Below are 26,515 nucleotides of genomic sequence, written 5' to 3' on the forward strand. Positions count from 1 at the left end.
TCAATCAGCGTAGTTAATATAGGATGTAATTGTCTTTTTTCTGTCTAAAACATGGTGTATAGTTTAGCATAGTTATAGATAGGGTTGGCAATCCGGATCCGGGATCCGGAATCCGCCCAATTTTTGGGCAAATTTTAGAATCCGGAATCCGTTTTTTAATAGCGGATTCCGGATTCTTAATTGGTATGCTAAAATTAGCGTCTTGAGTTTTTTCTTTCAACTCTCGCTTTTTAAAGTCAAAGATTATCATCATTACGTATAAAAATTTTTAAAATATGGTTCGATTCTTGGAAGTTAATTATAGAGAACACCAAGAACATTAATTTTTAGAACATATGTAGCACTTAATTTTTTAAAAAGCCTTTAAAAATACTGCTAGAATCCGGAATCCGAATCCGGAATCCGCCAAAAATAAGAATCCGGAATCCACAAGGAATCCGCCACTTTTTTTGACGGATTCTTTTAAGAATCCGGAATCCGAATCCGGCCCAAAAATTCGACGGATTGCCATCGCTAGTTATAGAGAAGCATTGCAAATTTTAACACTTGCATAATCAAAACTTTTGTAAAAATCTATGCTAGGGTAAGTTTTATCACTCACGCAAAAATATATTTTTACACTATGGAAAATGTAAATATTTATTTTGAATCGTCCACAGCTATTAAAACTGCTATTGTACTCAGGGATCTTAAGGGATAAGACAATGTACGATAATGTCCAATGAAAATAAACTAAATTACCCTTTTTGTTGATTGAAGTTGTTTGTTTAAAAGTTTGAAAACCAGTGTAATTTAAATCCAATATCCCCTCCCTCCATTAAAGGGGTGGGTTACACGAAGTGCATTTAAACTTGAATTTAATTAACTGCATATTTTTTTTCTGTTCAATAGTTTAAACTACATCTGTAGTACATATAAATGAAAGAATTTCAATATTTTACCAGGTAGTTTTAAAAATATGAAGACTTGAAAATCATATTTTTGTTTATATAATATGCAACTTATATGACAGTCCTGTTTTAACAAAAACAACATGATGACTAATTAGTGGTGCCTAATTGATTGCTATTTTTTGGAATACAAAATTATGTATTTATATTAGATGGTATTCTCGTAACTTATGCTCATAATCAAACTTGTTAAATGCACTTCATGCAACTATCTCTTTACTACAAAAAAACATTACCTAATTCTATTTGCAATTGTGCTTTTAAGGGGACACAATTGAATACCAATCTACGGAGAAAATATTTTTGTTTTCTTTCCATCTTTTTCTTAATGTTTTCATAATAGAAGATAAATAAAATTGGTAAAAGAATAGATTAGTTTACACAGAGAAATAGAGACGAATTTGAACAAAGTTTTAAAACCAGGGAGGGAGGGAACATTGGACTGTAAATTATACTGGTAACCAAAGTTTTATAAATAGGTTTTTCATTCGCTGGCTTAAAATCTTTGGGAATATTTATTAAAGCTTGATTATTTGGTTCAAACTCTCAGTGCCCTAACTTTTTAACCATTCGTTTAATTTACATAAAGGGTAATTATGTTTATTGTAATTGGGGATCTAAGCATGTCAATTAATCGTAAAGCTTTCCATAATGATATACCTTCTTTGGAACAAGTAACTCATAGCCTTTAATTTACACAAATTGTGTGTTGGTTTTTGTGTTTGTTAAGGGGAGGAATAAAGATAAGATATATATGATTTTTAAAAGCGAAGCTTTTTCTATAATTAGAGTCGGTCCGTCCGTCCGTACGTCACAGACAGTTCGCTTTTTTAGTTAATTTGAACAGGTTAGAATTATCCTATCGATTCCAAACTTTGCATGGAAAAATCTGTAGCTAGGTATGATTAAGAAAGCGTAGCAACTCTATAACCGTTACCAGAATGTCCGTACTTCCATTTTAAGCAGATGATTTTTAACTTTTTAAACAACAATTTTTTATATGTTAAAATTATCCGATTGATCTGGTTTTTGGAATACTGATTCCTAGGACAACAAAGTACAGTGTTATAAGAGAATCATCTCTGTAATTAAGTTCAATAAATGTAAGTATGTCCTTAAACAATATCATGTATTTAAGCAGTTTTTAAACAGAACTGCTTACAATTTGTTTCGATTTTTATACAGTATGACCCTCGAAAAAGTATTCTTCAGCATCTGGAGCCCTTATTTCTCAATGAATTATTAAAAAATGTATATGTCCTTGTTTTCTATAGATTTCCACATAAGTAGATATAAAAATATTTTTTTTACCTCCATTAACACCGGAGATTTTTATAGTTTTGAAAAAGTGACTGAGGAAAAAGTAACTTTTAACATGATACGACTTTTTTAGCAAAATTTAGTTTGAAATCATTTTATTTTTGTTACTAGCAGAAATTTTATACAAAAATTAAATAAAAAATTTAGGTTTTGAGTAAAAAGCATTTTTTACACATATTTTTTAAGTCTTTTTAGTTTAATGATATTTTGAAAAACTTACTTATTAGGCAAAATTATTTTAGATTAAAAAAACAAAAATATCTTTATGAATATAGCAGGAAAATTGTTTTCATTTCATAATCCTAACTTTAATAACAAAAAAGTTATAAAGAAAATAAAATTACTACGTAATGATTTTTTAGTCTAAAAAACTTAATTAACCCCCTTTTAAATGATTGAGATGTCAGAAAAGGGGGCGGAGCAACTGTCATAATTAATCCTTTTCATAAATAAGGGTAAATAAATAACCTAAAATTTGCAAATAATCAATTCATTCAGTAGTATTTTTTGCCATTAAAAATTGATATTTTTTGGTGGAATAAAAAAAATAATTAGTTAACTTGTTTTTCTTTGTGTATCATTATTCAGTTGCCAGAAAAACATAATATAACCATCCAAAAATTATGAGAAACAAATAAAATTCTTTTTCTCAGTCACTTTTTCAAAACTTTAGCTCTAAAAATCTCCAGTGTTAATGGAGGTAAAAAAATATTTTATATCTACTTATGTGGAAGTCTATAAAGAACAAGGACATATACATTTTTCAATAATTCATTGCGAAATAAGGGCTGCAGATGCTAAAAAATACTTTTTCGAGGGTCATACTGTATATTTTTAAGTTCTGACGCTCTGCACGTGTTAATTTTCGTTTGTCTTACCGTTTCAGAGCTTCGCTTCTATGGATGCTGTCATCCTTGTTTAAATGTAAAGACAGACAGACCCTCAATATAGAGTGGCTCAACTAATCAAAACTAAATGATCATAATTTTAAAAATTCAATCTATTTTAGCCTAATAATCTTATTCCCATATTTAATTTTTATTCTGATTTTTTTTGAGAAAAAGTTAATAATAAATGACCTCGTGAACTTTTACAGAAATTTGATTTATAGATGGTTGCAAGTAGGGAAACAGAACGAGAAAACAAATATTTAAAGCAAAAGGATGTGCGTCTGTCTGTACCGAAAAATCTCGCCATTTATAGCTTTCCTTTTCGATGGATCTAGTCATGGTTCCAGGGAAGGTTTATATTTTGGGGGGTAAACTGCCCATAGAAAAATAGGATCTACTGCAGTTCACGGTAAAATATTGCTGGTAACGAATATTGCCAAAAATCTATGAATTTTAAAGGCTGCTAGCTGCCAAACGGCTGAACATACAGATCATGTCCGCACACTGTTTTAAGCGGCATAAAAAGGCCTACAAATAATCTGGAATAGCCATAAATGAATAATGCGTAATTATCTCGCAGTGCAGATAAATGCGCGAAAAAGGCCTATTTTACGCGTTCTATCTTCAGTGAAGCTTTCCCTATGCATCATTGGATCTTGGCTATTCCAGATTATTTATAGGCTTTCTTATACCGCTTAAAATGGTGTGCGAGTATGATCTTTACGTTCAGCCGTTTGGCAGCTAGCATTCTTTAAAATTCATAGATTTTTGGCAATATTCGTTACCAGCAATATTTTACCGTGAACTGCAGTAGATCCGAAAAATAATTACACCCGGAAAATATATCCTTATATTAAAGTAACAGGATGTTTGTCTGTGTGTTTGTATGTTTGTACCGAAGGATCTCGCTAACCGCTGAACCGATAGGGTTCTCCTTAACAGAAGCTTCTCATAGGGTCCGGGAAGGTTTATACCTATTTTCTTGGGGGGGTGGGACACTCCCAACCTCCCAAGAAATGAACCCCCCCCCCAAAAAAAAAAAAATTTCGCCCTCCCCAAAAGTTTTTTTACTCTTTTTTTAAAAATCTAAAATAAGAAATTGAATTATTAAATTCGACTCTCTCCTCCACAAGTGCCCCTAGGAGCGTAGCCGCTAGTTCTTTCTTAAAGAAATGAATTAAAATATGTTATACTTCAATCCAAGATTTTATTTGATGATAGTATTAATTTTCATGTCTTTAAACTATTTAGTCAACACTTCCAGAAAAGGTAGAGTAATTAAAGGGTTAGTTGCAGAGATTTAAAAGGATAAGACAATGGCCGATTATCCCCTTCAAAATTAGCCCTTCTGTAGATTACAATTAGTGGTTGAAACGTTTGGACACCAAATGTAATAAACCAATCAATCAAAATTTGAAAATTTTCCGAAATTATCAAGCAAACGAATTAGAAAACATTGTTATAAAACTTTGGGGACCAGCCAGAGATGGGAAAAAAACAGGTTTTTTTAAAAAAGATCAAACCAGTGTGGTTTATTTGGTTTAAACCGGTTTTTATTGGTTTTTATTATTAAAAACCAGGTTTTTTTGGTTTTTTAAAATAATTTTTTTTATTTTTTTAAAATAATTTTTTTGTTTTTTTTTAATAATATCCAAATTAAAGTATTCTAATTTAGTATAAAGGGGTAGTTTCACGAAATGCATTTGAACTTAATTTAGTGAACCGCATATTTTATCCTGGTTAAATGGTTAAACTACATTTATATGGCATATATTTGAAAAAATTCCAATTTTCTACCACATAGTTTTTGAAATATCAAGACTTGAAAATCGTCTTTTTAAATTGCATATATCACAAAAAGACAATTTTCAGGTCTTGATATTTTAAAAACAACGTGGTAGAAAATTGAATTTATTTCAAATATATGCTATTTAAATGTAGTTTACCCCATTAACTAAGAAAAAATATGCGGTTCACTAAATTAAGTTCAATTGCATTTCGTGAAACTACCCCTTTAGTATAAAGATTTTAACTATTAAAAGAATTTTGAATTAGGTATTTATGTTTTTGACTGTATTTTTTACATTATAAAAAGACTAGCGACTAGGCCCCTAGAGGCCTCTAGGGGCACTTGAGGAGGAGAGAGTCGAATTTAATAATTGAATTTTTTATTTTATATTTTGTAAGAAAAAGTAAAAAAAAAATTTTTGGGGGGGGACGAACATTTTTTTTTTTGGGGGGGGGGATTGCCCCCCCCCCTCATTTTTAAATTTAGTTTAAAAGTTTTAAAAAAAAAATTTTCGGAGGGGGGGTTGGGGGTGTCTCACCCCCAAAGAAAATAGTTATAAACCTTCCCGGGACCTATGAGAAGCTACCCTGTTAAGGAGAACCCAATCGGTTCAGCGGTTAGCGAGATCCTTTGGTACAAACATACAAACACACATACAAACATCCTGTTACTTTATTATAAGGATATAACTGGAAAGATAGGCCTTTGTATTAAAAAAACCATTTAAACCATCCCACCTTGGTTTTTTTTGTTTTTTTTAGCTTTTTTTTTTTGGTTTAAACCACTTGATTTAAACCACGTGGTTTTTATTTTGCCATCCCTGGGACCAGCCCAATGTCCCGTCCCTCCATGTGTTGGTTGTCTCTATTTGAGGATACATTTTAGGAAAACTAATCATATCAATACATTACAAAGTTATGATAAATGTTCATTATGAGAATCACAGCTACTCTATTTGTTTTACATGTCCATTGTCCGTACGTTAGGTAATCAATACGTTATTGATGGATTTTTACTATAAAAAGTTGTTTAAATATTTATTTATTTTTTGACATTACAACCCTATCCTTTTTTCATTATAATGTTGTTTCTTGATTCTGTAGCGTTACTTATGAATATAATTGTCCTTGGTTTTCTTATATTTGCGAACTAGAAGTAGCCGGCTTATTTCCTATCCGGATATTCGGTAATTTGCCGGATACCGAACGTTGGCCAGATATTTGGCCCAGCCCTAGTTGAACCCCTCCCCCCCCCGGCCCCCCATAACTTGAATTAATAAACAAAATGTCTAAACTATCCTGGTACTTAATTGAAGCTTTCCTAAAATGTAGAACTCAATCGGTGAGATTTTAACAAACAAACAAAAAACCTTACTACTTTAAATAATTGGATAACAAGGATGACAACATCCATAAAAGCGAAGCTCTGAAACGGTAGGACATAAGGGCATTAACACTTGTATGGTGTCAGAACTGAATAATCAGAATATAAATGTATAACACTCGAAGCAAAATTGTAAGTAAATTTGTTGAAAAAATGCTGGATGCAAAATATGTTTAAGGACATACTTACATTTTTAGAACTTGATTATAGAGTTGCTTTGCTTTTAATATTGTACTTTCTTGTCCCAGGAATCAGTATACCAAAAATCAGATCAATCGGATAACTGGATCATATAAAAAATTTGATTATAGAGTTGCTACGCTTTCTAAATTGTACCTAACTACTACAGGGATCACCATGCAAAATTTTAAGTCAATAGGACAATTCTAACGTGCCTAAATGAACGGAAAAAGCTATCCGTTACGGACGGACGGACCGACCATAATTATAGAAAAGCTTCGCTTTCAGGTGTAATATAGTCATTCCTTGATTTTATAAATCACCTTGTCATACTTTTTTTTTATCTAGGAAGGAAAAGACCTGTATAATGAACTGAAAGCCATGAACACTGGCCTAGGTAAGAAATGTCATTGTTTAAAACAAGCATAAAAGAATTATCAAAAGCGAAGTTGATATCACGCTCTATTTTCTAAGTTGATGGCGGTTCTTACCATCTTTATGAAAATTATCTTTTTAAATTCTTTTCACAAAAGTTTGAAAATGACTGTTTTTTTATTGTATTTTTATGTGTACTGAAAACATTTAATGCTTACTTGACAAAGTATATAAAAATTCACTTATCTCTCCTATTAATCAAATGCGTTATCAAAGTCAAAAAGTCATAGAATATGCCAAAAACATAAGTAATAAGAATCGATATATTATTACTTGGATGTTGCACTAATAAAATGATACTAGCAGCTTGCTAAAATAACGTTAACCAACATCCACTCCCTTTACCCCGTTCCCTTCTACTGGACAAATAAATGAGGACCAATGTATCAATCTAAATTGGCCACAAATTTTCCCCTGTCAATAAAACCACGTAGGTATTCTATATCCATTGCAATAAGTTTATGTTCACCCATTTTCTTTATGCTTTCATCTGATTTTATGTTGATGTTTAATAATGAATATACCTATTATTACTTGGAACATACATCATAAAGAGAAACTTGCTGCGGGCTAGAATAACGATCAACCCCTTCCACTCCCTTTACCCCTACCCATCCCTTCCGACTGGATGAGCGTACTGACCAATTAACGAGTTAAATTGGCGATTATTTTTCCCTTGACATAATAACGACGTACATTCTACATTCGTTTGTTTAAGGTATGAACGCGACTATGGAAGCAGTGTTATGTTTGAATCTGGTGGCTGAAAAGAAAGGATATAATGTGGATATCAAATTGTATCAAAAAATGGCTGGCGCTAAGGTATAATGGAGAAAATAAAGTTAAGGGTTGGGCCGAATATCCGGCCATTTTCAATTTCCGGCCGGATGCCGGATATAGAAACTATCCGGTTATCCAGCCGTATAACAGTAATTTGCAGGACATCCGGCGTTGCCCAGATATTCAGCCGGATACTCGATATCCGGCATTAGAAATTAGCCGGGTATCCGGTATTCGGCCAAAAAAGTATCAGACTCAACCATAATTAGGATATTTTATTGACTACCTATACCTATTTATAGACAAGCACTAAATTAAGTAGTTACCTATTTGAATCTAGTAACTAGAAAGGATTGATATATTAACAGTACGTGGTGTACTTTCTGCAAAATTGACCCTACTAGAAGGTGGGGGGGGATATGCTGTTTAACAAAATTAATAAGATGAAAGTTTATTTAGACTCATAATTATTACCCAGAAAGTTTGATAGATGGATAAATCTTAATATTAATAATTTCAGTCTAAACAAGTGTACTATAACAACCTGAAGAATGTTCAGAAAAGGCTTGGTATTGCTGAATCTATGACGATGCAGGTAAAGTTTTAAAATCAACTTTTGTTTTGATTAGGAGTCTTTCAAAACTGTTTTCTTTAAGAATAGAATGAATAAAAGACGTTGCTTTATGCGAAAATTAGTTTAATTTATACATAATGAAAAGATTAGAGAATATAACAGTTTTAGGTAATTAAAAGGAGAAGCTGGATATTATTTTTTTCTGTATAGAGACTTAATTTAGCTTTCTTATAGACATCATTATAGCTGCTTCAGAAAGGCAGAATGATAGATCTAAATCATTATTGTTGTTATCGAGCTATATAAAATTCATGAATTAATATAATTCTGAATAAAATTCAGAAAAACATTAAAAACTAGAAAAATTAAAATATAATTAAATGGAAAAGACTGATGTAAAATATTTGTTAGCTTAGAATTGAAAATAAATATCTGCAAAAATATCATATTTAATATTTTCCATCATTCATCTTTTTTCATTTTTGATTTTTTTCTGATTTATCATTTTGTTTTGAATTTTTCCAGGAGAATTTTTTAAAAAACATGTTTTTTTTAAAATTCAACTGAAAGACACGGCCAAGGGCCCGGGGTTAAGAGGGTTGTTTACCCATCCCCTCCCCCCTCAAAAATAATAAATAAAAAGGTTGCAACTAAATTCATTATAGTGATGAATTCTTTTGTATGTGGACTAGATTCTATTACAAAAAAAAATGCACATTAGAAAAACTTCTTTACTGTACAAATTTGATTTTAAAATAAACTAAATGTCATTTCATCACTCAGTTAATTTTGAAAAAATTTAGCACCCTACAGGGGTAATCTGCATGAGATCCTTGGCTAAGAGGGGGGGGGGGGGAAAGAAAAAAATTGTACCTACTAAAAACACCAAAGATATGGAGAAATATTTGAAAAATCAGCAATAAGCTACTTGTCCTCTCATCTACAGATAGAAAAAAGGGATAGGAAAAAATTAAATATTTTTTTCAGCCGGGGGAAAAACGAATCTTGTGCAGAATATACATCCCTGGTACCTATCCTATTTATTAAATATGTGGACAAATTTTAAAAGGGGACATGCACGAACAAAAGCAAGTTATTCTAAGCACCTTCCAACAATGATTCTAAATGCTTTTGGTGAATATACTAGGGTTATGTTTAATATCGTTATATCGACTAAAAAAATTAGATTTCATCATGGTTTTCTATGAATAAAACTTTGAAATATTAAGCATTTTTTTTATCAAATATCATCAAATGTTTTGTTGAGTTTAACGGTTCAAATAAAATAACACGCCAAAACATAATCAAATGCTGTAAATTACGAAAGTACACAAATAAAAAAAACTGTTTACTATGTTACAAGTTAACATCCCTTTTTCTAAATTAACATATTTCATCAAAAAAGTTTATTTTAATGTCATAGCAGTTTGAACTCAACAAAACATTTGAGGATATTTAGTCACAAAATGTACAAAACCATGGCGAACCTAAACTTTTTAAATCGATATAACGATATTAAACACATTCCTAGTATATTCACACAAAAAATATTTAGTATCACTGCTGGAAGGTGCTTAGTATCACTTGCTCTCGTTCGTGCATAGTTGCCTTTGAAAATAATTACAATTGTTAAACAGGAGATTGGTGTACAGCTTGGTATCCCACCAAACCTGTTAGGACAGGCCAGAGACGTACTAGAAGCTTATAAGAAACAGTTTGTCACCAATCAAAATCCAGATATTGACTTTGAAAAGGTGAAATTACAATCTTTAGTTTGGAATTATTTGCTTATCAAATAAACATGAAATTCAAGGAACAGAAAAAAAAAATTTTATAACACTTTATTAAGACTTAATTAGTTATTTTGTATCAATAGATTTGGATATAGAATTTACGTAGGTATTACGAAAGGGGAAAATTTATCGTCAATTTAGGTTGCTTATTTTGGCCTCATTTTTTATTCAGTTCGTTCATCCAGTAGGGGGGAGGGAGTGGATAGGGGAGTTCGTTATTTTAGCCAGCTACAAGTTTCACTTTACTCGAGTACAAGATAATTTGGTGTTAGATCCAAGTAAGAACAAATCCATTTTTGTTAATGCTATGCAGATTAAACCTTATTTATTTTGTCAAATATTCAAAGTGAAATTATGTTTTAGGCTGTCTACATTTGTTCTGCAATACTAGCAGTTGCCAAGCATAACAAGCATAAAGTTGACACCACTAAACTTGTGGAACTTGCAAAGAGTACAAAGAAAGATGTTACAGGTAAATAATGCAAAGAGTACAAAGTAATTAGCTTTCAGGTAAATAAATGCAAAGAGTACAAAGAAGTAGTTACAGGTAAATAATTAAAAGAATACAAAGAATTATGTTCCAGGTAAATAATGCAAAGAGTACAAAGAATTACGTCACAGGTAAAAAAATACAAAGAGTACAAAGAAATATGTTACAGGTAAATAATGCAAAGAGTACAAAGAAATATGTTACAGGTAAATAATGCAAAGAGTACAATGGAATGGTGTTCTTGGTGTGTTGCTTATAGGTGTTTTTGGGATTGTGGGTGTATTACAACCATAGGGAATGAAGGAATAATAAACTCCCTACAATAATATGTAGAAAGAATCAAGGGGACGGAGGAAGAGTTAAGAATATGACCCAAAAGTAACAGGATGTCTATCTGTTTGTCTGTTTGTATCGAAGGATCTCTATTCTCTCTAACCGCTGAACCTTTATGGTTCTCCTTTATAGGGTAGCTTCTCACCAGTTCTGGGAAGGTTTATAAGTATTATTTTGGGTTATCAAATTCATCTCCCCCCTTCTCCTCAAATGCCCCATATGCCTCTAGGGGATATAACCGCTAGTATATTAAAAAGTAATAATCTTACAAATACACAGTCCCTTAATTATCAATTTTAAATATGATATCTCCTAATAAGATTACATAGTTCTTGTATTATATAGGTAAAAGTGAAGAAATGGGTAAAATCTTGAGTGACCTGACCTCATCAGTATCAAGCTCTGGAAGATTACCTTTAAAAATACTTCAGGTAAATTAATAACTTTATTTGGGTATAGTCCCTTTTGTAACATCGCACCTTATGGGGCGATTCTTCGTATTTTTCACAGTAGCTTTTCTCATATTTCTAGCCCCTGCGGGGGGCTATAACTCTGCGGGGCCAATTACCTAACCCTGTGGGGCAATCACCTAACCCAATATAACCTAACCTAAATAACCTATAAAAAGCCATTTTAAAAATACGACGAATCGCCCCATATGGGGCGATGTTACGAATGGGACTATTCCCCTTTATTTTAGAAGCAAAGCTGCTCTTCGATTCAAAATACAACTTCGCCTCATAGGATAAACGTAATTTCTTGGTTGGTGGTCAGATAGGTGTCCTGATATTTCTTGTGAAGATTCATATGACTAATTAAATTAGCATCTTCTCAACATTTCACTTTTGTTATTGAGATTTTAAACTGAAGACAAAAAAAAACTTTTTATAATAGGGTATTTTGATAATAATGAGAGTGGTGTAAAACAAAAAAATCTAAAAATGTACTTGGTGTTAAAAAAGAAACTAATTAAGGAATGTTTATATATTACATATAAACTTACTAATTACCTCATATAGTTATTTTTTAGTATGAATAGAATTATAATTACACATTGAAGTTTTTTCTATCTTAATTGCTTGTTTCAAAACAAACGGCTACTATGAATAATATGGGAAGGGGGGGGGGGGGATATGTAAAACACCACCTTTAATTGTATTAAAACTATGGATAATGGAAAAAAAACAAAGTAACGGGTTTCGTCGTAGATTTTGGTTATTTTATTCTAGGTTAGGTTAGGTAAATGTTAATGCTTGCCCCGCAAGGGCAGGAAATAGGATAAAAGCTTCTGTGAAAATACGACGAACCCGCTACTTCGTAGGTTTTCTCTACATAATCCAAAACTTTGCTTTTGGAGGGGGGATAATTTCTTTATAATGACGATTTCTTTGGGAGGCTTCACTAAAAAGTGAAAATCGATCGTTCAAACTATCAGCCACTGTGGCAATTGATATTCTATTTTTTAATGTGTGAGGGTGGGATATGCTACTTTTAATACGTACAAGAGTTGGCAATCCGTCTAATTTTTGGACCGGATTCGGATTCTTACAAAAGTCCGTCAACAAATAAAAAGGATTCTTCGCGGATTCCGGATTCTTTTTTTGTGTGACGGATTCCGGATTCTGATAATATTATAAAAAGGCTTTTTTTAAATAAAAAAAGGAATTTAATTATACCGGGTACTGGGAAGAATCTAAAGCTGCGTTTTTTTATATTTTCTGATCTCTCCACTTGGTGGTGTATGTGGGAAGAGATGTGGAGGGGGGGGGGGGGGGGGGGTTGTAGATCTTTGCCTTCAAAGAGGGGGGTTAAAAGAAAAAACTCAAGACGCTAATTTTAGCCTAACAATCAGTGGCGTGCGAACCGAAGGGGGCATTTGGGGCATTCGCCCCCCCCTAGCGACCAAAACGCCCCCCCCCTGCCCCCCCCCCCCCCAGCAACCGCCCCCCCCCCCCTAAATGTTAAAAAATGCCCCATTTTGCCCCCCCCTGGTCAACAAAAATGCCCCTTTTTGCCCCCTACCCTACAATAAGCAAAACTATCCCAATTTCCAAAAAAAAAGATCAAGAAATACTCCAAAAAAAAACAGACAGTTACTATTCATTTAACCTTAACAAATTTTTTAATTAGTGTAGAAATTAGGTTATAATCTTTTTTCACTGAACATAACAAACCAGGTTATAGGAAGTATTTTATTTTGTATAATATAAACTTTTTACCAAAGAAATTATGTACATCCCCAATGATGATACACAAAATTACCTTATATAGATTACAATTAGTGGATGAAATGTATGGAAACTCGACTTAATTAACCAACCAATCAAAATTCCATTAAAGTCCCCAAAGTTGTTGAGCCAACGAATAAGAAAATTTTATATGAAATATTGGGGACTAGTGTAATAAATAGCCCAAAAACCCCTCCCTCCCTGCATATTTGAAGAAAAAAATTTGCGCTTCACTCCCTTCCAAATGGTTTCTGCTATGAAATATTGGGGACTAGTGTAATAAATAGCCCAAAAACCCCTCCCTCCCTGCATATTTGAAGAAAAAAATTTGCGCTTCGCGCCCTTCCAAATGGTTTCTGCCATGAAATATTGGGGACTAGTGTAATAAATAGCCCAAAAACCCCTCCCTCCCTGCATATTTGAAGAAAAAAATTTGCGCTTTGCGCCCTTCCAAATGGTTTCTGCTATGAAATATTGGGGACTAGTGTAATAAATAGCCCAAAAACCCCTCCCCCCCTGCATATTTGAAGAAAAAAATTTGCGCTTCGCGCCCTTCCAAATGGTTTATGCTATGAAATATTGGGGACTAGTGTAATAAATAGCCTAAAAACCCCTCCCTCCCTGCATATTTGAAGAAAAAAATTTACGCTTCGCGCCCTTCCAAATGGTTTCTGCTATGAAATATTGGGGACTAGTGTAATAAATAGCCCAAAAACCCCTCCCTCCCTGCATATTTGAAGAAAAAAATTTGCGCTTCGCGCCCTTCCAAATGGTTTTGCTATGAAATATTGGGGACTAGTGTAATAAATAGCCCAAAAACCCCTCCCTCCCTGCATATTTGAAGAAAAAAATTTGCGCTTTGCGCCCTTCCAAATGGTTTCTGGTTTTTATCACAATTAAAGGACAAGTAATTTTTTTAAATTTTTTACACAGTTCATTATATCTTTGGTTTTTATGGTACAATAGATTTTTTTGTGGATTATAATATTAAAAAAAATAAAATTTCTTGCTGTTTCGAGCATCCAGTATGTAATTTACTTTGACTGTCATCACACAACATACAGGAAAAAGGATTTGTGACTTTTTCTACCTAAAATATATATTTATTTCAACAGATGCTCTTTAAATCTGCTTGTCTGTATTCTTATTAATGATTTTTTTGTGCTTGGCTACTTAAAGATGTTGTCATTCTTAATTTCTTGTTGTCAAACAATAAAGAAATATTTAATATCATTTTCTCAAATTAGGTTAATTTTTGGTAAATTATTTCCAAAATGAGTGTTTTTATCTCCCCCCCCCCCCCAATTTTTTTTAATGGGGTTATTCATCCTTCTTGCTGAGATTTTATAACATCCCCTTCCACCCATTAAAAAATGTTTTGTGGTGGAGGGGGGGGGGGGAGGTTAATTTATCTTCTGTACTATTTTTTCTTTCTAGCTCCCTTCCCTTCGGTCATTGCAGGGTGGGGAGAAGGGATGGGGGAGAAGAGATGGGGGGGGGGGAAGAGATGGGGGGGGGAAGAGATGGGGGATATAAATGGGAAATAGGGATGGGGAAGAAGGGATAAGGACTAGGAGGCCCATAATCAAATAATCCCACCACTTAAAACGCCCTTATTTAAAATTAGTATATATAATCAAAATGCCCCCCCCTAAAGCAAAGTGCCCCCCCGGGGCACTTTGATTTAGGGGGGGGGGCAAAATTTTACAAAATCTTCAAAATGCCCCCCCCTAGACAAAGTGCTTCGCACGCCACTGCTAACAATTAAGAATTCAAATCCGCTATAAAAAAAACGGACTATGGATTCAAAAATTGGGCGGATTTCGGATTCGGATTGCCCACCCTAGTAAGTTCATCCTGATATGAAAAGTTTTCAGAGAATCCTTTATATGATTATATGATGGTGACAGCCAATAATTCACAAATTAATAACTTATTCCTTCTACTAGGGATGGTTGGGACATTGGACTTTAAATTAAACTGAGGTAATAATAATAATATAATAATTTATTTCAGGAAGTTAATAGTACAATATTGCATAGAGAAAATAGTCCACTGACTATTCGGATTGGCCGAAGACTTGATGCCGTTGACCCATCCGATTTACAATACTATGACATAACATGTGAAATTAAATTAGTGAACAGTTCAATCATTATGCTGTACAATAACCTTCCCTACAGATAATGTCATAGGAAAGCCTATAATAAGAAGCTTCCCCAATCACATTTGCGATTGTGGCCGGATTGGCCGACATACCGTATGCGTTAGTCCCCTCGGTTATCGTCCTTATCCTGAAACAGTACATTTTGTATCTGATCCAAGCATCAAAGGATAACACGAGTTCCAGTGGTTGGGTGTGGTAGCGCGCAGGGCCAGGCGCACTTGGGTTGTGGTGGATTAATGGGTGCGATTATGAGAAGTTACCAAATTTGCTTGAAATATATTGTTTATTATGTTATATTATATTATATTATATTATGTTTGATCTAATGGTTGTGTTTACGTTATCTTAGATAAATAAATAATCAGAGAGAGTAATATTGGAAAATGAAAATAATAGTTAAAAGTTTGTTCGATTTATGATGTTAGAAAGAAAGAAAGACGACGATAATAATATGCTTTAATATGCTATAGGGATGAATAATCTATTCAAAAATGGGCTGGTAACATATATGTAAGAAACTGCTTCAAAACTATTAGAGAGAAATTTAAGTTAATCTAGAAAAAATTTGTAAGTTTAGTAAAAAATGTAAGAGAAAAAATATTTCCTAAATCCGTAATAAAGTTTTGCATAGCAACACACTTTAGTATGGCTAGTATAAGGTGTAGCACAAATAAGGGGGTAGTGGGCGTTCTTTGGAAAAAGGGTAATTATTGAAATGCAAACAAGTGTTTGGAAGGCGACAAGTTAGTAAGTGAGTGAGGGGGGAGAATGTAATGTAAGAGAAGGGGAGTAACGAAAGATGATAAGAAAGAGAGAAGAAAGGGAGGGGAGGTGTTGACGGAGTTACATAAATACCTAATTGTACTGGCACAATTGCGCAATTCCAGGAAATGACTATGAATTAAGAGAATATCATTTTTAGATAATGTAATGGGGGAAAGGGTTGAATTTTAAAGAAAAGAGAGATGTATGAATCAGTTAAGAGAAGGAGAGGGGAGAGGGTGAAATTACCAATAATATTGGGGAGGGGGTTACTCTTACAAAATTTCAGTTTAATTGCCTTCCGACTTTCTTACTCCTAAGAGGTCATCGTTATTAATAATACTCATCAACACGTGTTTCAAATCGATCGTTAAAAAGAAAAGGAAATGTCCGATAGTGAGGACAGTGAGCATCAGCCGGTAGATCCAACCCTACCGCCCTGTATACCGGATTTGATGCTTGATTGCATAGCATCCGCCGCAATCAATCAGCCAGGGCCTTCCGCCGACAGTTCCGTCGACAGTATTCCGCCGATCGTTGATATACCCACGATCGACCGTGAGCTGATTTCCATATGGTATAATCAGACCAGATTTTTGCGGGCCCGGTTCGACGAGGCTATTAGGCTCTCTTATAGAGCCGGGCTTCAAGAGTCGGCAAATGACCACTCATTAAGCCTCGTACAAGCCGGCGCTGCGCTAGTCGGACAGATCTTTGAGACGTTACCGGTCACAAACCGGTCACATTCTGCAAATATGGAGGCTCTGAACTCAATGGAAGCCCGGACCAACGAATACGCTGAAGACGTCTGGACTTCCTTGCAAGTATCAGATGCGGTCTTAGAGCTAGATGAGACCGTCGAGCTCAGCGATGAGCCCGGTTTGGCAGCTGGTGATCTCAGTGACGTCCTTCCCGAAGATTCTGGCGAGGAAGAAGAGGGTGGCCCTGAGGACGACGGTAACATCGGCTCCGATGCCGCCGCCGAGCCCGTCTGTGCAGAAGAGCCCACCTTTAGTTCGGACGATGAGTTCGATTGGTCCTAAACGGCTGTGTTTATCATAGCTGACTTAGCTGCCTGACCTAGCTGCCTAGTCCCGGTTAACACCGATCTGTCACCCAGCCTACAGTTTATATATGTAGTTATTATCTAGTTTTGCATTCCTTAATACATTTACTATGTTTAATAACTTGCAAAATATAACAGTGATATCGTACATATCAATTGTTTTTCATTTATGATAGTTAAAAGTAGATACGATGTTTGTTTAGTTGCGTTAAGTTCTAATCTAATTAAAGTTGTTGACATTGACGTTGGAATCAAAGAAAATTTATGAGAGGAATAGAATAACTATTTTGTTTAAGTTTAAAGTAATTGGATGGCTGTTTGTCCGTTTATTTATATACAATTTAAAATTAGTAAACTTCTATTCGATGACAAACCTTTAAGTAAAAATTGGTAAATACTAAGAAAATTTTGTAAATAAGAAACTATTTGATGAGATATAAAGTAATAAAGTAGTTGGATATCTGTTTGATAATGTATAACTCTTTTATTATGCGTGAATTGCGAGAATAGAGAATATATAGAAGATTAATGGAAATTATGAGAAGATGAACATAAAAGAATTTTATTAAAAACTATTTGTTGAGATATGAAGTAATTGAATGTTTGTTTGTCAATGCTGTTATTCTAATTGCGTAAATTGACTTCATGAAATGAAATAATAAAAGCGTGTGTAAGAAGAGAAAAAAGATTTTGGTATAAAAATTATAAGAAAAGAAGAGTGTAAAAATATGAAATAGTGCAATTCCCATATATAGTTTGGTTAATAAAGAAAGACATTCCGAATTTAGTTTAGATTTAATAGATAAGAAAATAACTTCCGATTGAATTCGTTTTTATCGTCTATGTTTTTAATGTGGGTGGGTAAATTGTTCCAAATTGTTGGGAACTTGTACAATGGGAGGGCTTTAAGATAATTTTTCCCTGTGAAGGGTATGTAATAATCTTCGTTATTCCTTAAGTCCCTATCCCTTACCTCCCTGTTCAACTGCCAGGTATTTTCGAATGTAGCTGGAACTGCATTTCTTTTATACATGTACATAAAACGTGCTGAGTTATATAGCAGTAATTTTTTGTAAGTAAGGAGTTTCAGTTCGATAAATAAGTCTCTAGTATGAGTTCTGTTACTTACATTGCAAATAATTCTTATGGCTTTTTTCTGGAGGATGGTTATTGGCCTTAAGTAAGTTTCCGGTACCCCAGAAAAAATAGGCGCACAATATTCAAGAATACTTTTGAGATATGAATTATATATTAAAAGTAAATGACGTTTATGCAAAAGATTTTTCATCATTTTCATGGAGAATATAATTTTACTGATTCTGTTACGAAGGTTTTCAAAGTGATATTTAAAGGACAACTTGTTATCTATTAATACTCCTAAATGTCTGCAGGATTTCTCTTTGTCATTTGGTGTTAAGGTTAACTTTGTTATCTTTTCAGGTAAATTCTGTCCTTCGTCATTCATGTCAAAATAAACCGGAAATTCATTTAAAAGTCCTAGGTCAGTGTCTGTTAAAAATCTGTCGTTCCTGGCTAATCCAAAGATTAAGACCTTAGTCTTACCTGGATGTAACAAAAGTTTATTACTGTTGTACCAGTCTAATAGTTTGGGTAATTCAATATTGGCTAAGTTAATAAGATTGGTTAAAGTGTCACTTTCCAAATAGGCGCAGTTGTCATCAGCAAAAAGGTAGCTTAAAAGAATATCAGAACAGGCATCAATGTCATTTACATAAATCAAAAACAACAAAACCCCTAAAATCGAACCTTGTAGTACCCCCCAATCTATGTCCTTTAAATTTGATGAATTAATCCCTTTGTAGAAAACCCTCTGCCTCCTATTCGAAAAGTAACTCTCGAACCAATCCAGGCTGTGGCCTCTAATTCCTAAGTTTTCAAGTTTTTTCAATAATAAGTTGCGATCCAACATATCAAAACACTTCCTCACATCCAACAGGACTACCATTGCTAGTCTGCCAGATGCGAGGCATTGTGTTATTTTGTTTATCAGGTGTAATACTGCATGATAGGTAGACCTTTTTGGTCTGAAGCCATATTGTAATTTATTGAAGTATTGTTTTTGATTTAAAAAGTCCATTAGTTGAATGTAAAGACACTTTTCCTGAATTTTTGAAAAACTATTTATTAGAGATACTCCTCTATAGTTATCTAATAGATAAAATGGTCCGCTTTTATGGATGAGGATGGTGCGCGTGATCTTTTGCTTATCAGGCATTTTGCCTGATTTAAAACTAAGATTAATTATATGTAGAAGTGGCCTAACTATTGTTATTCTTACAAAGTTGACTAGAAATAAACTTATATCATTGTCATCAGATGACTTTTTATGCTTCATTTTGCCCAAAATTTCAAGCAAGGACCTCTCAGTTACTGGTCTAATGAAAAAAGTGTCTTCGGCTGGTGGGGGGAGGTAATCTTGAAAGTTTTTGCTATGTATTTTGGGCAAAAGAGGTGTTAAGTTAGTGCCAATATTAGCTAAATATTCATTAAAATTATTTGCAATTTCTATGTCATCTAAGATTTTTTTATTGTTGACCTCAATATATTCTATCCGTGTGTCCTTCTTACTTGTGCCCATTGTATCTTTTAAAACGTCCCAAAGTTTTTTCGAGTTTCCTCTGGAGTCTTCAATTCTCTCTCTGTAATGTAGTTTTTTTGCTTTCCTATTTGCCTTATTAAAGTTGTTACGAAAAATCCTGTAGTTCTCTGCGTCCTGGGGTGAGTTCCGTCTGGCTAGATATAGTTGCCTCTTTTTTAGTCTGCTCAACATTAGGTCCTTAGTCATGTGTTGATTTATAGGAGTAGTTCTGTCATTAAACTTAATCAGTCTTTTTGGTATATTCTGGTCTAATATTGTTAAGAATTTATCAATAAATATGGAATAGGCTCTGTCAACGTCTTCTTTCTCTGCCATAACGTGTCTCCAGTCCGTAACTGCTAGTGTTGTCCTAAATTTCTCTAGATTCTCGTTACAAAAAGACCTTTTATATATTGGTGGGGGTTTATCTTTATTCTTAGGATTTGCATTAAGTTTGATTAAGTTGACTAGCATGTAATGATCAGAAATATTTGATGGAATAATACCACACAAGTCTATTGATCCAATTATGTCTTTGCATGTTATGTTATCAATCAAAGAGTAAGAGTTGTCTGTTATTCTTGTTGCTTTATTAATAGTTGGGATGTAAGCGTTGGCAATTAATATATTAAATAGATCTAATGCTTCCGAATTTGGTTGGTTTAATTTGAAAAAATTTATGTTAAAGTCTGAAAAGATTAATACTGGTGAATTATGTCTATCCAGTGATTCGATATGAGCTTCGAATCTTAAAATAAATTCGCTAGTTGCTGCGCTTCTAGTCATTCCGGGGGTGTTCGGGGGGTGATAGACATTTAGGAGAATAAAATTTTGATTATTTACCGTTATTTTTAATGTTAAGCATTCATATAGTCTGTCCTTAAAATACATGCTGTCATTTATCTGTACAACTGAGATGCCCTTCCTAATTAAGAAACCAACCCCGCCCCCTTGACCCGTACTTCTATTGTTCTTGAAATATTGATAGCCGTTAAATGTTAAGTCAAAGGAGTGCCAAATTTCTTGAAGGCTCAATATGTCAACTTTAGATTTGCCGTCATTCATGCTATCTAAGAAAAGTGTTATTTCGTTAAACTTACTTAAAATAGACTGCACGTTGATAGAGTAAGCAGAAAGATAATGAATATTAGTTGAATTAAGAAAGTCCTTAATCGATTCTTCGCTATAGTAATTGCATGGTGGTAAGTTAAAGTCATCTACTAGTTCAGCGTAATTGGTTCCATATAATACTTGGCATTTTAAGTTAAGTCTTAAGTCGTTATTGAGATTTGTAATATCTCTATCGATAAGTTGATGAATATTATTAGATTCGTTTACGTTAATATTTATATCCATGTTTGCGATCCTTACTTGTTCCCTAAGCATAGCTATATCGTCATTATCTAAGTTATCATCCATTAGTTATTTTAGAAAATGTACCTAATAATAGCAAACTAATCAACCATAGATCAAGCATAAATTTTGTTAAGTTATAGTCCCATAATCCACCACGGTTCCCTTGTGCCCCCCCCCTAAACGCTCCCATTCCCAACCACCCTGAGGTGGGTCTCATAATCAGCTCACGCGTAGTGATTCAATCCCCCCCCCCCCCCCCAGCTGGTACTGTAATACCGACCCCTATTTTAATATTAAATTAAGTGGAAAAAAGATATCATTTAAAAGTCCAAGAAAAATTTGGAAGATTAATATAAGTTTAACTTTTAGAGTATCATGTAGAGTTCACTGATAAGGTTATATAAAACAATACTTACATACTAGAGACATGAAAAATAAAAAAAAAAGAATTGTAATACGAGAAGAAAATTATAAAGAGAATATATGAATAAATCATTACGAGCACTTAGAACATTAAGTATACATGTTAAGAAAAAGTGAGAAAGTAAAAATAAAAAATAAAAATGAAGAAATATATCATTTCTAGAGTAATATTCAAAGTAAAGCAATAAACTTAATATTCAAAGAAGAAATAAAAGAAAAGATTTATGTTGCTTATTGTGTATTTCCATTTAATTTTACTTGTTGAATAGGTTTAATTTAATTTGATTTGCGGTATTTATTATAATAAATTATGTGTACTAGATACCATATTACAATTATATTATAAGAATTTGCGATAAATAAATATTTGTTCACCCTTGAAAAGAATAGTTCATTGAAAAGATAATTCTTGCTTGTATTCGGTTTGTTTAAATTTATAAAGTAAAAAAGAAAAGAACGAAGCTTTTGTAATTAATAATATAAAAGAAAAACAAGAAAATGAGTAATTAACACATTTATTTTGATAATTACATTTATTTTAACTTGCAATTACAGTTGGTGAACAAAATTAGGGTGATACTTGCGGTTACTAAAACTGATGCCGCAGGTGGCCTAATATTACTTACAATGATAAAAACTATTAAAACTATTATTATCCTGCGGTCCTCAACCGCAAGTGGTATTTTCTGCCGCAGGTGGCCAAAAGTTCATGTGAATTTTAACGAATAATATTAACTTGCTGAACCGCAAGTGGTTTTTATTGCCGCAAGTGGCCCATAGTTTAAAGGTAACGAATACTAACTTGCGAATAATATTAACTTACTGAACCGCAAGTGGTATTTACTGCCGCAAGTGGCCAATAGTTCAAAAAACAAATGTTAACTTGCGAATATTTTTAATTTGCTGAACCGCAAGTGGTATTTACTGCCGCAAGTGGCCAATAGTTCAAAAGTACAAATTAACTTGCGATTGTTGCAATAATTAGTAAATTAAGTTAACCTGCAAGTACTGTACCGCAGGTGGTGGTTGTCTGCCGCAGGTGGCCCAAAGTTCATGAAGCATCCTGCTGGATTTGAACCGCAGGTGGTTTCGGCTGCCGCAGGTGGCATAGTGTGCATGATTATGCCGCAGGTGGCATAAAGGTCATAAGGCCGCAGGTGGTCCTTAAAGCACTCTGCTGGTGATTTACCGCAGGTGGTTAGTCTGCCGCTGCAACTTAATGCAAGAAGACTGCCGCAGATGGTATAGTTTAGATTCTTGCAATGTGGGTATGGTGCTGCATGTGTCACTTAAAATAATACTACTGTATGTGGCAGTATTGTTAATCCTGCCTGCCTGCTTGCTAACCGCAGGTGGTTGCTTAGCACTTTACAAGTTATTGTCTGCTGGCTCTGTTGTGAGTGGACTTCCTCTGATCCTGTGGCTGTTGGCTGTGTTGTGGTTGGTCCTCCTCGCTGGATGCAGCTCTAGAGTTCCTGGATACATCCCTGGATGTATTTTTGGATGAGTTCCGAGATGTGCTTCTGGCTTCAGGTCTAGTTGATGGTGCGCCTTGGTCCTTATCTGATTCTGTTGGTGGATTAACTAGATCCTGAACTTGGTTGGCTATCAGTGCTAGCGCGATTTCGTTGGCACGCTTCTTCTTCGACGTCCAGTCAGAAATCTCTCTTTTGTCCTTAATTGCATCCTCCTTAGCTGCCTCTGTCTCGAGCTGGAACCTTGTTGGCTCGCGAATGATTGAGTCCTGCGCCTCTAGCTCGATTTCTGGTGAAAGAATCTCAAATCGATTGTGAATGGGCGTGTTGAATTTGATTTGTTTATTAGCTGGGCTCACACGACGACTGCTGTTGTTAAATAGTTTCAGGGGTGTAAGGTAGCTGTGCTTGCGCTTGTTGGACACCTGATCTGCAGCGCTGTCTGACCCTTCGTCCATGGTTGCCATGTTCTCCTCATCGTCGATTAGGAGAGGGTCTATCTTCGTAGGGTTTTTCATGTCCATGAAGTGGCCTTCGTTGGGGGTGCCCTTGACAAACGCAGGCTGGGCGAAGGGGCTCTGTTTGTTCTTTGAGCGAATCCAATGCTTCTCATCTATGACCGGGCTGATAAGTTCCTTTAAGGTTCTTCCGTAGGGATTCTGAACTGTGTAAAATGCCTGGGGCTTGTTGATTAGGCTGAAGACTAGGCGTTGACCTCTCAGGTAAGCTCTGTTAACTTCAGGGTGTCGACACAGCCATGATAAAACCTCCTTGTCTAATGACGTCACATCATTACCTACGCGGCAAGGATAGAATTTGCCTGCTTGGACCGCTTCAGCATAGGATTTACTGGCCTTCTTGTTGCGTTCGTTAAGATCCTTCACATGTGGACCCTTAAATCTCAGTATGGCATTTAAATAAAATCGGGAATGCATTCTAATGATATAGTTCTGTGGAGCTGAGGCATCCTTGCTATTTAACGAATGTCCGTATTCGATTGCTTGGTGCCATGACGTCGGGACCTCCTCCAGTTCACCTTTCTTGAAGGCATCCTCCATGCTTGGCTTCAGAATCGTGTCGAAGATATGCTTGAGTTGGGGTTGACCGGCTATAGAGTAATCAATGAAGTTGTGGACCTTTAGAGAGAAGGAGCGGTCTCTCCTTTCACGGTTGTTGAGCTGCAGGATTTGGAACATTGATAGTTTTTCTAGCTTGTCCACTCTATGATCATAGTGGATGACCATTTCATCCATTCTTGTCTGGATTGCCGTATCCGTGTCCTGGATGGATTTCCTCAGGCTAACAATGCTCTCCTGGATGTTTTGGATCTTATCGAAGTTGTCGTTGCCTCTCCTCTTTATGTCTTCCAGGTTCTTTTCGATGCCCTCGAGCCTCTCCAGCTGGTCTTTGACGTCAATGCCATCCTCGCCTTTAAGCACCTTAGTGAGAATGTTCACTAGTGCCGTGGCGCTTATGGAATTGTTCGTTGGGTTAGCAAACTTGAAAACAATGTCTTTAATATTATCACAATTCTCGTTGCTAGCCATTTCCGATGCTATGATATTTCTCTGAAATTAAAAATTAGGCAATCAGAAAAAAAGAAAATATTTTTGAATAACTTCAACTTATACACGACTATCAGTTATTCTATCACTAATTGTTGAAATATACGTCTTTAATGATAGTTTGGTGATTTATATCGGTTAAAAAAAACAGTTATTTATAATTAATAATCGGCGAGAAATAACTAATAATTTATCGCGTGTATAGTATCACTATTGTTTATTATTGTGTTCTAAGTGTTCACGTGGAAATGGCTAGTCTGCTGTTTCTGTCCATTAATTGGCGTCCAATCACTGGTAGGGAAATGTCACATGATTAAACCACTGTACTCGATTGGTTGTGGCTTGGACCAATGAGATGTCACCGATAATTGTCACGTGATTGTATCTTGATTTTTATTGGATGTAGGAGTTTGGAAGTTGGGCGAGCTTGGAGTTGCTCTAGTATTGTACTCTTTTTTCCTAGCACAATTGACTCTCCTTTCTCCCTTGGGGGGCCAGAGAAAGGGGTGAGTCGGTAAGTTCAGTACGCTGAGGGGTAATGGGGAAGAGAAAAAATTTACGTGGACACTGATTTGTGTGTGACCATCACCGATGGAGATGCGAACTACAGTAGGTGGATTCTTTAAAAAAATTTGCCCCACTAATCGCTTAGTGGGACAAAATTGTTTTCGCGAAAAATCCTCCAAAATCACCTAAAAAATCTACAAAAAAATAAAATCTTATGTTAATAACCCTTCTATGATTTTGTTTAATTTTTGTAGATTTTTAATGTGATTTTAGTGAATTTTTCAGGGTTCGGAAGCCGCGCGTAAGCCGCGTGTAAGCCTCAGTGAAATCTTCATTTTATCACTATAAAATTCAGCTGGATGTATAAAACTGCTCTTTAGCAGACAATCCTTCTTTCTGAAATTTTTATTTCTGCTCACAACCAGGTTTAAAACTGAGGCTTATGCGCGGCTGAGGCGCGGCTTCCGAACCCTGGAATTTTTCATGAAATTTTTTTTTTTAAGAATCCACCTCTGGTATCCAAAGTTTTATAAACATTTTCTTTTATTCGTTACTTATAAACTTATGGTTATTAAGTAGGTAAAGTTTCTTTAATTGACTTAGCAATGTTCAATTTTTCCACCATATTGACTTAATTCTACTAATGGGGCAATTTTGTTTATTATGATTGGGGGTGTAAATTAATTTAGTGTTCATAGTCTTATCTCTATAAGACCCTGCTGCCTTCTACTTATAAATTAACAATGATAATTTTTCCATAGGGAGCGCAATGGATATAGGATATACGTAAATATATTTACAGGGGAAAATTTATCGTAATTTTAGCTTGATAATATGGACCTAATTTAATGTTCAGTTTGTTTATCCAGTAGGAGGGGAGGGGATTGTGTAGATGGGGGTAGCGTAATTTTAGCCAGCTGCTAGCATCACTTTATCAGAGTACATGAAAATCTGGTGCAACATCCAAATCAAATAATAATATATCGATATCGAAATTCGTATGTTATCGTGTTGAATAATAGGTAAATACGTGAAAAGTAAATTGCTTAGATATTTTCAACATTGATCAATAGGCATACAGATTTATTCTCTAGTAGCTGTGCTGTTAATAACCTATTCCTTCTCTTAATAAATTAATGAGGATAGAAACTTTGGCTTTGACACGTCTATGGAAATGTTCTTAATGTTATAGTTGGGAATATTTTCTATACATTTTATCTGTCTGTCTGTTCTTATCTTTTTAAGTGTTCTTAATATTGTTAGTTTAGCTTCACGGGAAAGTTGCATGTCACACATATTTTGGCGGTTTCTGAATTTTAGGATCGTAGCTGCAATAATAATTGGCGGTTTGTCTGTTAGTTATCTTAACGATTCCGTAAAGTATGTCCGTCTTTAATGCGACAGTAAGCATGTTGATTATTTTAGAAGCGTAGCTACATTGCAAAGCTTG

General features: G+C 34.5%; 1 protein-coding gene across 3 annotated transcripts in view; it reads left to right on the plus strand.

Moving 5' to 3' along the window:
* Orc6 (Origin recognition complex subunit 6) overlaps nt 1-26,515 on the plus strand; it is a 103,405-nt gene that overhangs the window by 2,062 nt on the left and 74,828 nt on the right. For all 3 annotated transcript variants that reach the window (XR_013877190.1, XR_013877191.1, XM_080152229.1), the window contains exons 2-7: nt 6,861-6,909; nt 7,666-7,769; nt 8,248-8,322; nt 9,939-10,055; nt 10,458-10,566; nt 11,263-11,348. Coding sequence is in view for 1 of the 3 variants with exons in the window: in XM_080152229.1 (XP_080008355.1) it covers nt 6,861-6,909; nt 7,666-7,769; nt 8,248-8,322; nt 9,939-10,055; nt 10,458-10,566; nt 11,263-11,348 (540 nt within the window). In the remaining 2 variants the exon portion in view is untranslated. The remainder of the gene's footprint in view (nt 1-6,860; nt 6,910-7,665; nt 7,770-8,247; nt 8,323-9,938; nt 10,056-10,457; nt 10,567-11,262; nt 11,349-26,515) is intronic.

Source organism: Acartia tonsa, chromosome 3 (assembly GCF_053477335.1).
Source record: "Acartia tonsa isolate MP-2025a chromosome 3, ASM5347733v1, whole genome shotgun sequence".
NCBI lineage: Eukaryota > Metazoa > Arthropoda > Copepoda > Calanoida > Acartiidae > Acartia > Acartia tonsa.